This window comes from Pyxicephalus adspersus, chromosome 1, assembly GCF_032062135.1.
Source record: "Pyxicephalus adspersus chromosome 1, UCB_Pads_2.0, whole genome shotgun sequence".
Lineage (NCBI taxonomy): Eukaryota > Metazoa > Chordata > Amphibia > Anura > Pyxicephalidae > Pyxicephalus > Pyxicephalus adspersus.
In genome coordinates, this window is record NC_092858.1 from 163,909,139 (window position 1) to 163,924,864 (window position 15,726).

At 40.9% G+C, this 15,726-nt stretch overlaps 2 protein-coding genes across 2 annotated transcripts in view; one reads left to right on the forward strand and one right to left on the reverse strand.

Moving 5' to 3' along the window:
* Positions 1–1,319: 1,319 nt before the first annotated feature.
* On the forward strand, positions 1,320–7,914 carry SOD1 (superoxide dismutase 1). The gene is made up of 5 exons (XM_072398146.1): positions 1,320–1,475; positions 5,212–5,308; positions 5,686–5,755; positions 7,075–7,189; positions 7,659–7,914. Exons 1-5 carry the CDS (start codon positions 1,413–1,415, stop codon positions 7,764–7,766), a joined length of 453 nt encoding a protein of 150 aa, XP_072254247.1. The 5' UTR covers positions 1,320–1,412; the 3' UTR covers positions 7,767–7,914.
* A 2,508-nt stretch (positions 7,915–10,422) lies between these two features.
* SCAF4 (SR-related CTD associated factor 4) overlaps positions 10,423–15,726 on the reverse strand; it is a 46,875-nt gene continuing 41,571 nt past the window's right edge. The window contains exon 18 of the mRNA XM_072419314.1: positions 10,423–12,069. Coding sequence (XP_072275415.1) covers positions 10,772–12,069 — 1,298 coding nt within the window. The 3' untranslated portion in view covers positions 10,423–10,771. The remainder of the gene's footprint in view (positions 12,070–15,726) is intronic.

Below are 15,726 nucleotides of genomic sequence, written 5' to 3' on the forward strand. Positions count from 1 at the left end.
CCTTCTATTGTGTGCTACTTTCCCCACCTCTCGCCTCGTTTTATTGTTTGTATCTGTCATTTGCAACCGCTATTTAATGTACAGCACTGCGTGATATGTTAACACTATAAATCCTGTTTAATATTATTAATATTATTTATTAATAATGCCTTTTTTGACCCAGAGAGACCATATCAGTAGTATGTCCATACTCTCTGACCATCTTCTGTAGTTTGCAGGCTCTGACCATATCATTTACGAAGTCTGCAAGTTTTGATCATTCCATTTACAAAGTCTGAAGGCTCTGAATTTGATCTGTAGTATATCTGTACTGATTTGCAGTCTCTGATAATCTCTTATATATGAAGAATTCAGTTTCTGATCATCTCCTGTACTATTTCTGCAATTTGTGAACATCTCCTGTAGAAAGTCTGCAGGCTCTGACCATCTCATATACGAAGTCTGCAGTCTCTAAACTTCTGCAGTATGCCTGCAGTCTCTGATTATTTCATGTATGAAGAATTCCGTCTCTGACCATCTCCTGTAGTATGTCTGCAGTCCCTGATCATCTTCTGTACTATGTTTGCAGTCTCTGACCATATTCTGTAGTAAGTATGCAGACTCTGACCATCTTATAAACAAAGGATGTACTCTCTGACATTCTCCTGTACTATTTCTGCAGTCTCTGACCATCTCCTGTACTATTTCTGCAGTCTCTGACCATCTCCTGTACTATTTCTGCAGTCTCTGACCATCTGCAGTCTCTGACCATCTCCTGTACTATTTCTGCAGTCTCTATCTCCTGTAGTATTTATGCAGTCTCTATCTCCTGTAGTGTTTATGCAGTCTCTATCTCCTGTAGTGTTTATGCAGTCTCTGACCATCTCCTGTAGTATTTCTGCAGTCTCAGACCATTCCTGTAGTATTTATGAAGTCTCTGACCATCTCTTGTAGTATTTATGCAGTCTCTGACATTCTCCTGTACTACCATGTTTATGCAGTCTCTGACCACCTCCTGTAGTGTTTATGCAGTCTCTGACATTTTCCTGTACTAAGAAGAGAACAATCACCAATTAGACAATGTTCCCCTTAAATAATGTGTCTCCATCGGAAATGACACGGTCACCAGCACACATAGAGGTGCCAGTCTTCCTAATTAATATTGTTGAGAGATAGTAAAGTCATTCAGCCTTTCCCGCCTCACTGCTAGCTCCGCCCCCTTCTCTCCTAGTGACAGTCAGCTGTCATTCTCTTCAGTGCGCAATTCACGTGCACCGAACTCTTCCCTCCATTGGTTTCTGACTTGTGCAGCGCCCCCCGGAAGTAGTCTTCTAATTGGCTGTCAGTGTTTGCCACAGTCAGAGACGTCACTGTGGTTATATAAGGAGGGTCACCGCTCCCTCTTCAGCCTAGTGCGCACTCTGCAGACTGATATGAAGGCTATTTGTGTACTGAAGGGCTCCGGGGAGGTGTCCGGCGTGGTGCGCTTTGAGCAGGCAAGCATCGTCTCCTCTACCCGGAGCGTGAGCCGGGCTCTGTCTGCTTTGTGTCACGGCTGGCTGTACGTGCTGAGTCATGTACAGGCCTGGGAGGAGCTCGGGGGCTGCAGAGTAGGGTGTAGGCCTCGGGGCAGTGTGCTCTATAAGACCTTGGCATGCAGGGAAAAGGGTGCAGGGAGTTGTAGTTAATGCAGTTCTGAGTGTCAGGGGAATTGCATTGGTGATGCTGCTGAGACTTCTGGTTCTGGTATGGAGTAAGTCACGTGATCATGCAGAAATGGGATAGCTGGGACTTGTGGTTCTTTTTGACTTTCTGGAAGGAAATGTCATTGGGCTGTCCTGCTTTTCTAACACCTTTTCTAACATTGCATTTGCACCCAATGTGCTAACTGCTTACCTAATGCTCCTCCTGTACACCTGAGCTGCAGGTTACATAACCTGGACTATTCTGTGTTTAATAATCCTTTCTTGGCAATGTGCTGCTCCCCACCCATTTCTTGGCTTAGAACAAAGAATGAATTCCATGTTGAAATATACATCTGTAGGCTTGTAATCATATTTAATTTGGGTGCCCCTAGTAGCAGGAGGCTTTCTATATAATTACTATGGAAGGATTAGAGCTGGGTGTCAGAGATTTGCAGACTGTGACCTATTACATGCTGATCTTTGGACTTGTTAGTTGTAGAAATTTGGGTCAAAGGGATGAGTGCTGGAGTATCAGGTCACATGACCTGGGCCAAGTTCACTTTCATTGCATTATACAGGTGGGGAATCTGCTGATTTCCCTACTACTATTGGGACTTTTTGTCCAGAAGTAAATTGCCAGGTGAAAGTTTTTAGGCTTTGGGTAAGAAAGGATTACACTCAGCTGGTATTTGTGTCCTTATTAGGTAGATTTTCTCCTTTTTACTGGATAATGTCAGCCAAAAAATTGAGATACCTGGCAGAATCTTGGCATTGTACCAGCTCCATGTTCTTTTTCAGAGAAGCTAATGGTTGCAGAAGGGGCGTGGCCTGTACCTTATGCAATAATGAACCTGGTAGCATTTTTTTTTTTCTGGGACCATAATTTTTCTATAGCTGAACAAAATATTTTGGTAGCTGGTAGTGTTTTTTGGCAATTTTTACAACAAAAATTCTTTAGTTCAGAGGTCCCCAATCCCTGGTGGGCTGTGGCTCTGGACTGTGCATCCCCACCAGCGGGGTCAGGAGAAGAACCCTGCATGTGGGGGCGAACCAGCCAGAGCAGCGGACCATGTCTCCCCTACATATCGCAGGCTCAGGGCTGTGGGTGGGTTGTCTCTGGTCACAACCCACCTACTCTCCCATTGGAGGCTCAGACCTGTGATGGGTGAGTGGGAGGGTTCTGGCATTATGACATCACTCTGGGGGAATTTTTTTCCCCTTTGAGTGATGCATGGCTTCCTGTGCATGTGCGGTTGAGTCCATGCATTTAGTGGTCCATCACCTGCAAAAGATTGGGGACCACTTCTTTAGTTTATTCCCATTAAAGGTTACTACAGCATGTATGCAACTAGAATTGTAGCATTAGAAAAAGCCATGCACAGAACCGAAAACATGGTACTGCAAACAGGAGTGACACCCCAACTGGGAAGATCACTATATAATCACCAGATGTGATGACCCTAGTATGGATTGCCAGAAAGTGCTCCAGTAACTCCTCAGTTCTGCAGCTAATGGCAATCCTATTCAGCTCCTGCTATTTTCCTATTTAATAAAAGAGTTCTAGGTCTGCCTTTCCCATGGAGGAACCCTTAAAATACATTTTCAGGTCTTGGGGATCCCCTGCTTTAATTACTATAAAAACTCACAGTATTAGTTTGCTGGCCTGAGGTCCAAATTGCTCAAGGAACCCCTAACAACCTCTGGAGGAACCCCAGGGTTCAACAGATCTTTGGTTCAGAAACTCTTCTCTCAGGGTGGAAGAGTGGTGGCACAACATGTGAGGACAATGATGCTGGGCACACATAATAATAACTAGTTATCACAAGTTTTCAATAGTTTGGTTTGTTGATGTTTATCTCCCTGTGATGGTGCAAGTGCCATCTGCAATGAAGCATGTTGGGTTGGGGGGGATAGAAGATGAGGCAGGTGCTGACAGATGGATGTGTTGCATGTATTTGGGACTCTGCATAATCTTTGGCATCTGGCTAATGGTCAAAGTAACAAGATAATGGACACTTGCAGAGAGAACAGACCTTGTAGACCTGGACTTCATGGCAAATTCTGCTGCCCCACACACACTAAGGGCTTGATTCCACCATTGTGTTGTATGGTTGTTTACTGTAAGCGATTTAGAGTTTATTATTGTAAATTGCAAGACAAAAAACAAAATTTGTAGTGTGAAATGGTCCATAGGTTCCACTTTAAGAGTATTTTGGTGACCTGCAAGGTTGATCTCCTTGCAGTGTAAAGCTGGAAGTGACACCACGCTGGTTATTGGGTTGTCTTGTTTGCTGACAGTTACAATTTGTTGTGTAATAATGACTCTGCATTTTTATAACCTCGGAGGAACCTGCATTGGGGAAATAGATTGCTTTGTTTGTATTTTAATAGCTATGTCGCTAATCTGGTGACTAACAGTTTGAATTTTTCATTTTTGTCTTGATTCTGGTCAGCCAGGGTGAATCTTTGCTGTGTTCTGTTGGGTAAATTCATCTGCTGAGAAGACTAGAACCTTGTCAAGGTTTTAAACACCCTCACTGTACATTATTACAAAAGTTTTGGCATTACATGCACTCTTAAGCAGCCATTCCTTTTGCATTGGCTATCTGCACCACACAAACACCGACACCACTTTTCCTGAGTGCACCAAAATAAGTGGAAGGGGAGCATTTTAGTAAGGAAATTAACAATACATTTGCATATGAATCGCGCTGCCTCCCCTCTGACCAAACTTTTCTACTTTGCAGCTGCAGATTGTGCAAATGTCAGGTTTGTTTTGATGGGCCTTTGTAAGTGTATACAAATCAATGGCAATGCAAGACCTGCAGACCGTAAGGAAGTCAGGTGCCCATTTAATATACCTAATTCTGAATCATCTCTGAAATGTTGCAAAGCCTGTCAACACAACCCTAATCATTCATAAGATTTAAACTTCAAGCAATGTACATTAAAGAACTGGTCGGGTAAAGGTTTTATTCTCTCAAGGATGAATTTTTAAATAGAACTTGTAGTAAATGTCTCCTAATCTTTTATATTTAGAACTGCCTTAATTTGTGACTGAATTAATATGTCACAAATTAAGGCAGTTCTAAATTATATTAAATTTCCCTGACTGTATGTGCATTGGGTGTTACTGGGAGCTTGGTGTTTTATGTTATGTGGTTACTGGTGGTGCAGCCTGGTAGGAGCCTAGTGCACATTAGTCTTATTTGTTCAACCCACACAAAGCACAAATTGATCTGACCTTAATTGAACCCAAAGCTAATGTACACTGATCCTAACAGTCTTCATTTTGTCCTGTTGATGGATGCACTGCTACAAAGGGTTCTTTTGTAAGCTTTACCTCTCTGGGCCAGACATGGGAGTTTGGCGAATGGGACACCCCTTTGACTTGTTGTACTTATCATATCGACGCATAGACAATTGTTTACATCAGATATGTATTTTCAGTGCATAGTTCAACTATAATTATATATATATATATATATATACATATACATACACACACATTGTGAGAAAATGAATAAATGTTTATTTTTCAACATAGGAAGGAGATGGGCCAGTAACTGTCAAGGGGAACATCACTGGTCTGACTGATGGAAAGCATGGCTTCCATATTCATGCATTTGGAGATAACACTAATGGTATGTACAAATGTACTTTTTTTTTGGGGGGGGGGGGGGGATGATCATAACCATGATGATCCTGCACTGGTTTTCAGCTAACCTCAGAAACCTTCAGAAACCTCTGGACACACATTTATACAAATACATATGTTGACCTGACAAGACTTGTAAATCTGCACAGCCAGGAATGGTTTACAACCTATAGTCTCCAGTAAAAGCCATTCTGCTAGTATGAGCTACCTGCTACCCAGCCTTTGTACTCTATGCAGAAAAGGCACAGGATTTTTTTTTTTTTTCTTATAAATGCATGTAATCTGTGTACCTGGAAGTCATTGCCTATTTAGAATTTGTGCTTGGTCAGCCATAACAGTATGGGATGTGTATTGTCTCCACAGGTTGTGTGAGTGCTGGTCCACACTTCAACCCCCACAGCAAGAAACATGGTGGCCCAGATGATGAGGAGAGGTAATGGACAAACATTTTTAACTAATAAACTAACTGCATCAGGATATACTGAATGTTGGCATTAAAGTAATATCACCTATTTTAGAAATAAAGTGATAAGTCTAGTTACTGTACCACTCCAACCATATCCACCCCTTCCACCTGTAAATCAACATTAACATTCCTCAGCCCTGTTAGCTTAGACAAAGTCTTCTTGAACACTCTTCTCTTGTCTGGACTACTGTAACCTCCTCCTCCTCTCTAGATTGTAGAGAAGAGTCAGGCTAGTGGAATACCAGTCTACTGTCTCTACAGTCTGACCTACCAATGACTTCCTCACTTATAACCTCATCAAGTGTGTGATTTCAAGACTTTTCTAGGGCTGCCCCAGCTCTCAGTAACTCCTTGTCCTATTAGCCTTGCTCCTACATCTGTATAGTTTAAAAAAATGCTTTTAAGGCCCATCCCTTCAAGCTTACCACCAGTTGTCTCCTAAACCCTCAATACTTGGCACCATTCTGTATCCCCACCAATTGAACTGTATGCTTTTTTGCACCCCCTATATAATGTTGGCATTTTAATAATGGACAGGGCAATTTTATTTATAAACTCTCTACATGTGGCATGCCAGACCTGAAGCCCACTGGCAAGGAGATATGCCTTTAAAAAGCTCTGTTTATAGTCAATGGTTTTGGGTTAATATAAAAGCTATAATTCTCACTTACCCCTTTAGCTTTTTGCCTGGAGTTCTGCTCTGTACTTTTGGAATGGAGTGACTAAACATTATTCAACAATCAAAATCCTATTTTCTTTTTGTCAAATATCTTGTTTATGTTTCTAAGTAGAATTGGAATATGCCATGCAAGATGGCTGATTATAGCAATGGTCCACATTTCCAAGCTAATAAATCATAGTGATATAACAGGCATTCTTATGCTTTATTTTCTTTTTTCTTGGAACACCTAAAGCAGAACTTTCAGGTGTACAAGCTGCCATTTTTGACCTGGTTCATGTTCTCATCCTCTGAATTTATGAACTTCTGAGTCAATGACCCAGAATGAATACACGACTTAGGTGGTTCAACTGATTACCACACAACTTGTCACTTTTCTGCATGCTTGTTTCACATGTATCAATGAGACAACCGGAATCAAGACATTGAGGTAATTCTTTAGAATGAGGTCAGCAATGGCATCTATAAATCTCAGTGGTCTCATTTAAGGTGTTAGCTTTGTGCCTACATATCTGGCTCCCTTCTCCATCCTTGGTTGGCCATAGACTACACAGAGAACAGGAACTGCCTTCATTTGACATCCTTGCTTCTGGTTTGTTTTTTGCAGACATGTTGGTGACCTTGGAAATATAACAGCATCCAATGGAGTTGCAGACTTTGAAATAAAAGATCATCTAATTTCTTTGACTGGGCCACACTCTATCATTGGACGCACAGCAGTGGTAAGTGAGCAGTTGGTTTCTTTGTTTAAGTGCAATGTTTGTATATACATTACTCCATATGACCAATTTACAATCTGAACTAGGATAGCAAATGATACTGTTAAGATGGCTAGAAGTAAGGTTTTCAAAAATGGTAGATTTTAGCAAATTGGAAATGGGTGTTTGGTGGGTAGACTTGCTGTCTGGTAGGGAGGTGGAGAGACCAGCATGGATTTTCTCAAAGTTTAGCTATAATAAGCTTTTCTAGATGTAATTTTTGTTGTCTGCTGATGGGCTGAATTTGCAGTTTTCACTATGGGGGTTTGAAGTATTTAAATCTTGGCATGGTATGTCTATTACCAAAGCATGCCACTTGTTCAAGATATGATGCGACAAAAGTTTTAGGATGTAGTTGTGCTTTTGAAATTCTTTGTTTTATATTTTTGCATGGTTTCAAATAAACGTGTTTTTTTTTTTTTTTTTTTTTTAGGTCCATGAGAAAGAAGATGACTTGGGAAAAGGAGGGGACAATGAGAGCCTGATAACTGGCAATGCTGGGTCACGTCTGGCCTGTGGAGTCGTTGGCATTTGCCAGTAAAACAACTTGTGTTGCATTGTTCATTCAGTTTATCCTGCGGCATATTGGTCACTTGTTCTGTTGTATATCTGCAGTATGGTTCTGTTCCAGTAAATCGATCTCCAGTGCTGTGGCATTGTGTAATTTTATATTAAAACACTTAAACATCCTTTTTGTGATCATTCTTTTCACTTAAGACTCCTAAAAAGGACTAACTTGCCTAATTCCAAAAGCAGTGACAAAATAAGTCTAGGGCAAGGAATCTGTACTGTCTGGTCTTCTCTATTGTTGACTTGCCGTATGTGTCACATTTAAATGATGTATAACTGTGGACCTCTAACTCTTTTGTCTGCCTGTCGGACACATATTGTGCAAATAGCTTTTCCACATCATACAAGCACTGCAGTATTAAAATCATACCAATCGATTTCAGATCTAGTGTAGCACATTGATGCACATTATAATTCTTTGGCTGGATCTTTTGTGATTTTCCCAGTGACATCAGAAAGAATGAGCGCTGTTCAGTAATATGTAGAGACCTAGGGTATGCAAGGGGCACCTGTTACCTGTGTCTTCATCAGAGGAGAGTACAGTTGTTGCAGGTTGGTAACTTATTAATCTGCAAGGATGGATCAGTTAACTTCAGCTTTTTGTGCCTCTTCAGTTTCCAGTGAGACAAAAATCTTTCACTTTTTGTAAGAGTGCTATTCTTCCCACTGACTACCACATGGTCGTAAAGTAATTATAGCCAGGGTTCCATGAAGACATGAGTTATTTCAAGGGTTCTCCAATGTTAAAAGGCTGATCTAGTGTGTGCATAGTCTTTGAAAACTATGCAACAGTCACTGAACCTTTGTCAGAACCAAACACATCTTCAATGTTAAGGGGAAAGATATTTCACAGAATATTCCTGGTTTCAAGGCAAATAGCTAAACATACCAATGAAAATTATATATACAAAAACTTTTACTTGGTGGAAAATCAACAAATCTGTTAAACCCATGTAGTGATTCACATTGCAGAGATAGGCAGAAGTCACAATTTAGTGGATTAGTTTAGCAGCTTTTTTTTTTTTTGTCCCTCTGAGCTGATTAGTGATTACTATGACTACAATAAGCAGGTAGATTGAAGAAGCTAAATCTGATCTAGGAAGGCATGCTTTGTATATCAAAATGTTTGTGAACGTGCATTTGACAACATTTACACCCTTATGCTGAAATGGTCAGGTGGTGTACACCTAACATTCTATAGGGAGGTCACCATGCAATGTGCAGTAAGAAAATTTCCATTCAAGGATTAAATGGGATTTGATATAGCACCAACATATTACACAGTGTTGTACACTAAATAGGGGTTTCAAATGGCCAACAGATACAGATGGTGACACAGGAGGAGGAGAGGATCCCACGCCAGGGAGCTTATATAGGACTAGATGTTGGAGGTTGGCCAAGACTGTCGGCAACTGGCAGGTTACTCCATGAAGTCATTTAAAGAGCAAAAACTTTACCTGACCGCTCTATGTCAATAGTAAATCTGTGGCAGTCTATATCTAGCGTTTCCTCCTGTACACCCTCAGCACTGGTATGGTCACCTACGAGGCTGAAGTAAAACTCTGGCTTTCCACCATCCAGGGGACCCCCCCATATGGTTTCTAAAGGTTACCTTGGAGAGTGATCCTTAGGGACCAGTGCTTAATAAATTCAATCCATGTATCTTTGAAAACACGCTCCATCTGTTGAACAGATGTATGGCAATCTTTCTATATGTAGCCATATAATAGGTATGCTGGTGAGACACCTCAATGAAGTCCTCATCTCCTGCATTGTCCAAACAATCTGCATGTCTTATAGAGCAAAGGCTTTAGAAATTCTTCCAGGGGTCACAACCAATTCAACCCACAACATATTCTCTTCCTGGGTAGCAGCTAGTCAAGTGTCATTGGACATCTAACTTAACTGCAAGGCAGAAACCAAATCACACACTGGGCCTGATTAATAAAAACACTACAAGACTGGAGAAAATAGATCATGGGCGAAACATGGATCTCCAGCAAGAATAGATCTGGTCCAAGATTGAAAACATTTACCATCTAATAGCTAAAACTGGATTACCCATGATAGTGTATCTTCTCTGTTCTTGGAGAGCTTTCCTAAATCAGGCCTATTGTGTCTCACTACTACATTAAACCCACAGCTTCAACTACTGTTAGTTCTGGTTTAGAAAAAAAAAAGTTCATTTCCTTTTGTGCTTAAAGCATTTTTGAGCTTCTTTCTATGTGCAGGCTAGTTATTTGCCATTCATTTGCTGATATGGAGCAGCCAGGAAAACAAAATATTTAATGTAATTTTACTTTCAAAATAGCAGCATATAGAACAACCCTTATTGTTTGAGGGCAAGTTACAAAGTCATTTGCATGACTTGCAGAAGAAATCGTTTGCTAAACACAGCTGAGCAACATCTTGGTTAACCAGTCCTACACAAGATGGCTGCTTCCATACATATAATAAATGTTTTATTTTTTCATGGATGCAAGCAAACTGACACAGTCAGCTTCCATAAAGAGGGCCTGACATTTCAATGCAAGTGAGCACAGATACCTATTATAAAATTTAGGTCTGCTTCAACAGTAACTAAAAAAAAACAATTGATCTTTTCGATTACAAGAATACCACACGCATTTGTTACGAAAATAGAGTTTATTAAAAACCCACCTCTACTATTTTCAAGAGGTTAAAGGTGCTTCTTCCCCCAGTAAAAACAAAAGAAACAAAAAAGTATGAGCTGTAAACTTTTAAAATGACTAATTCCAAAACGTTACAGCAAAGCATGGGAGGCGCATTTGTTCTTTAATACGATGGTACTGTATTTCGTAACCATTTTAAATAGAAGGGAAGCCAATTAGTTTACAATTCTTCAAAAACTATATAGAGAGGTCAACAAGCGGAAGCAAATATTTTACAGCCTAATTTACAACTCCGAAGCTCTCACCGGCAAAAGTCTGTGGTGGTAAGCCATTAACGAGCATCTTAGGATTTAGACTCAGAGTCCTTTTCGGTTTTATCAGTTGGTGATGACGCTTTAGGGGTCTTGTCTTCAGTGGGTTTTTTCTCAGAAGGTTCAGGTTTTTCCTTGGCAGCGTCAGGAGCAGGCTCTCTGGGCTCTGCTTTACCACTTGGAGGTTCGTGGTTTTCCGCCATACCAGGTTTACGATTATCAGGAAAATCGAGAAGAGGTCTGCGAGGTTCTCTCTCTCGTCCCCCAGACCACCTACTCCTTCCTTCAGGTTCCCTATGTCTGTCACGGTCTGGACTTCCTCGGCCCCAGTTTCTTCTTCCACGGCCTGGTCTCTCATGGTCATCGAAGCGGCCGCCAAAGTGTTCCCGATCCTCCTCATTACGATTTCCAAAGGACCTTCTTCCAAATCGTTCTCTTTCAGGATGAAAGCCTGGCCTTTCATTCCTATCTGGGTGGAAACCTGGCCTTTCTGGATTAAAACCTGGTCTGTCAGGTTGAAATCCTGGCCTGTCAGGACGGAAGCCTGGTCTTTCAGGATTGAACCCTTGCCTGTCAGGGTTAAAACCTTGTCCCTTATCCATCTCTGCATTAAATCCCTCCTCCTCTTCCATTTCAGTGTTAAACTCAGTCCCTTCATCCATTTCCGCATCAAATCCCTCCTCTCCCTCGGGATTAAAATGATGCCTATCATTTCGATCAGGATTAAACCCATGTCTGTCACCCCTTTCTGAATTAAATCCATGCCGTTCACCCCTTTCTGGATTAAAGCCACGTCTTTCATTTCTAAATGGCCTGCCTTCTCTATCTTCAGGACCACCAGGTCCTCCCCTTCCAAAATGTCCCTGTGGTGGAAAAGGACTTCTCATACCATGAGGTGGGGGCATTCCATAATTGCCTGGCCCAGGAGGACCTCTGTGTACCATGTGAGGTGGCATCTGGCGGTGTGGCATTCCAGGGAATCTTTGCATGTGAGGTGGAGGAACTCCAGGTGGTCGCTGAAGTGGTATTAATCCAGGTCTAGCCCCTAGAAGACCTGTTGAAGGGCTTTGCAACCCTGGAATGGGGCCCGGTGCTCCATGTGGAGGCCCCTGGTATGGCCCTGTTTGGGGCCCTTGAGATGGTCCTGGATGGGATGCTTGAGGTGGAGCCTGTGGGGGACCTTGGGGTGGACCCTGTGGTGGACCCGGAGGACCTTGTGGTTGACCATGTGCCTGGTTTTGAGGACCTTGCGGTGGGCCAGGGGGACCCTGGGAAGGGGCTGCAGAAGCATCAGTCTGAGATCCTAGGGATGAAGGACCTTGTGAATCATCTACAAAACAAAAAAGATATATATAATAAATGGAGATGCAATAAACAATGTTATTACTAACAAAATTTACCATTAAAAAAAACAGTGACTGCTACCATAAACAGGGATGCTAGTTGTCTGGCTTCTATGCTAATCCCTCTATTTTCCATACCTTAATTTACTGACCCAGAACAAATAAACAAATTAGGACTTCAGTAAAAACTACCAATCTGCCTCTTTGTTCCATGTCAGAGATTGAACGTTTTAAAGTAGTCAGACAAGTAGTATTTTCATAAAGAAGTCAGAAATCAGATACCATTTTGGTCTTATAAAAAAAAAAGTTACAAATTTCAAAAAATACATATACTTGAGCAATCTGTAATACACAAACCTTATGAATATAATTGCTGACTTGAAAAGCTAAATTTTGTTCAACTATAAAATCAGTATACATCATGTTTGCATCATATATATATATATATATATATATAAAACACATACACACACTTTTACACCAGGGCTAAGAGAAATGTGGAAGCTTAAAGGCCCCTGAAGGTGTTCAAGCTTGTGTCCCGTCAAATTCCTGTTTCCATGATAATGTGTTTTCACCTAGCTCTTAAATGACATTAACAAATAAGAATTTTATAGTTCTTTACACTTCCATAAATTCAAATAAATCTCCATTATTTGATACGGTCATACACATTAAGGGTCAAAATTTGTAACTCCAGGTAATACAAAAACAAATGTTGTTGCCAAACCGACCATTCATTTATTAACTGCGCCTAGGAGTTGTTACCCAGCAGTTCTCAAATGCCTCGGAATCCAAGCTTTCCTGCAACAATAACTGTTTAACCGGACAAGTAGTTCACAACAGGGACAAATCACCACCAGGAACACAGAAATAAAAAGCTTACTGTGGTTTTAGACCTTCCCCACAAAAAAACAATATAAAACCTGAACCCTCACTTTGCACTAACAGAGCGTGGATTCTGGGTATGTTGGAGGACGTGACCTCCACCGAACTACAGCTTTTCGTCCTAGGCAGCGATTTGCCAGGCACAAACACCGTTACATGTATACAGACATCTCATCAGCTTTATTAAACATTTCACCACTAGAGCAACAAACATAGGGCAATCATATTTTTATATTACTTATGTAGTAACTGCTTTTCCCTGAAGTATACAAGCCTCCTGACTAGTTTTAGATTAAACACTAGGAACGTACATTCAATCTTAAATGTTAAATTAGGATATAGTTCAATCTAAATATGTCTAAAGACATACTTATGAATAAGCATATCAATTTTTCAGATAAACACTCTAATATCAAGATATGAGCTGTGATGCCATTTAGTGATTTGACCTCCATAGGAGTTGTTGGAAAAATGCCTGTCACCAACTGGTGGAGAAATAGATTTAAAACAAGGTTACAGCATAAGTTTGATATATCTTTTAATCCATCTCTGTGCTCTTGTTCAGCCTTGACGGGCGAACGAATTGACCATATATCTCCCAGTAGGGTATAGCTGCCTAATCCCGTATTTCCAAAAGCCAGCACACTAGGTAGGTACTCATTCCCTCGGTCAAGTGCTTTTCTCTACCTTTACTTGTCAACCTAAGCCTAATAACAGGCATTTCTGGGCCTAGTTTCCGGTGGCATTAAGCAAACTCCAGGCTTCAAAGTTAGGAAAATGAGCAATGCTTGAGCTTTGTTTTTATTTCAGTAGCATGCTGTATTGGAATTAAAGTCAAGGGAAACAAAGCTGAAGCATCTATGGAGATTGTTCTACTGCTTTCAATAGAAAACCCTTGCAGCACATTTCAGATGCTTGAAATAAGTGATCTTTAAAGCTATTTAGAGCTAATTCTACACGGGTGTTACTTAACACTTGTAAATGCCAGATTCAGCCAAAAAATACAGAGACTTGTCCTTTCTGGCCAGTGAGGCTTAGGTGATAGGGGTTGGGATCATTGCTGAACACAAGTCAAACAGCCAGTGAGAGCAATAATGACTGGCATTTTAAAGTTGTAATCAGTAATGGTAGTTGATACAGTTCTCTCGGCACAGTTCTTCTCTAGAACAAGGCGCCCCAGAGGTGGATCACGATCTACTGGTAGATCGCAAAGGCAACACGAGTAGATCACAGAGCCCTGCCTTTCAAAACGAACTGTATCGCGCACAGGAGTTATTAAGTCTAAGTTTTTATTGTTGGTAGATCATTTTGAAATGGTCATTTTAAAAGTAGCTTGCAATCCAAAAAAGTATGAACAGCCCTGCTCTAGAAGGTGGCTACAGCATGGAGAATTCACATATTTACCTCTTGGTTAACTGGAAAAGAGACATACCCACACGGCGCCAGCCTATAAGGAATGCAGTTTGCAAAGTAATGAGAACCACAAGTTATGTACAGCATTTTGGGGTGCGACAAGAATATGCTCCATATCAGACTGTATGCAGTTTTTTTTCTCAGGTTCAGGAAAACACTGGCAACTTTATAACATGTTTACTTTAAGCTTTCTTTTGTTCTTTAAATTTAACGGTCTCCAAACCAGTTTTGCCTTCAGTTTGAAAGCTGTGGCCACAGACTGTAGGCAGAGGGCAAAGGAATAGCAACCAGTTTAGCCCTGTGGTTTCCCTGCAGCCAGTTTTTACCCCCATTGCGCCTTACTATGCCTTGTTCTGAAATGTGCCTCTGTTGGAACTGACCATAAGAGTAAAGGCAGGGATTTGCTTCCTCATGTCAGTCTCCAGCAAAAAGAAGAGTGAGCAGCACAGCACCTTGGTGGTTAGAAGCAACCTAGACTAGGTACACTGGCAAATAAATCCAACTTCCATAAAACCATACATTTTAGAGTGGCACAGTGGCAAATATTTACTTTTCTTTTTTTAAAAGTGTAAATTTTTATTAAAGTTTTTAACATATACAGGTATACAACAAAGACAGATCACAAAGAAAAAAAAAAAAAATATATAAAACAATAGGAGAAAGGAGATGAGATGACAAATACACCTGTGTTTTTCTAACCCTTCGTATCGATTTTATCCATACACAATCAGTACTTATCTAGCATCAAGTAAAACAAATGAGCATTCCTAAATAAACACCTTTGCAAAAATCAAATTAAAAAAAAAAAAGGAAAATAAAAAGAAATAAGTGAAAAAGAAGAAAAGACGAGAACAGAAAGAAGTCCAAGATCTCACTAGGGAAACAACTAGTGCAGCCAAGCGTATTCAGTGTTCAACCCAGAAAATTTTTCAAGATGGGTGGCAAGAAATTGTAGGCGGGTGGCAGCCCCTGTATTGTGACCCAACGCTTTAGTAACTTCCCAAAAACAGCAGGCTACTGAAAAGTGCTGGGTGGTGTGCCCAGCTAAAAGGGGTTGGGGAGAACACTGCATATTTAAGGTTCAGATGAGCAACTATACAATACCGGTAGCAGCTGCTTGATCCAATGGGGCCCAAATTTCCTCAAACTTCTCCAGTTTGTTATTGAGCTTAGCAGATAAATGTGCCATCAGCCGAATATCCCCTACACGTGTCCTCAATTCCACAACAGAGGGCGGAGTGGGTGATTTCCATTGTATCGAGATGGCATCTGGCTGCAGTAAGAGTATGCGCCAAAAGAGCCTTCCTCGGTTTAGAAAGTTCAGTATTGGGGACATTCAGCAAATG

Coding starts and splice junctions, on each gene's coding strand:
- SOD1 (XM_072398146.1), top strand. CDS start 1,413: ATGAAGGCTATTTGTGTACTGAAGGGCTCCGGGGAGGTGTCCGGCGTG. Junction 5,309..5,685: donor ATTTGGAGATAACACTAATG/GTATGTACAAAT, acceptor TTGTCTCCACAG/GTTGTGTGAGTGCTGGTCCA. Junction 7,190..7,658: donor TCATTGGACGCACAGCAGTG/GTAAGTGAGCAG, acceptor TTTTTTTTTTAG/GTCCATGAGAAAGAAGATGA.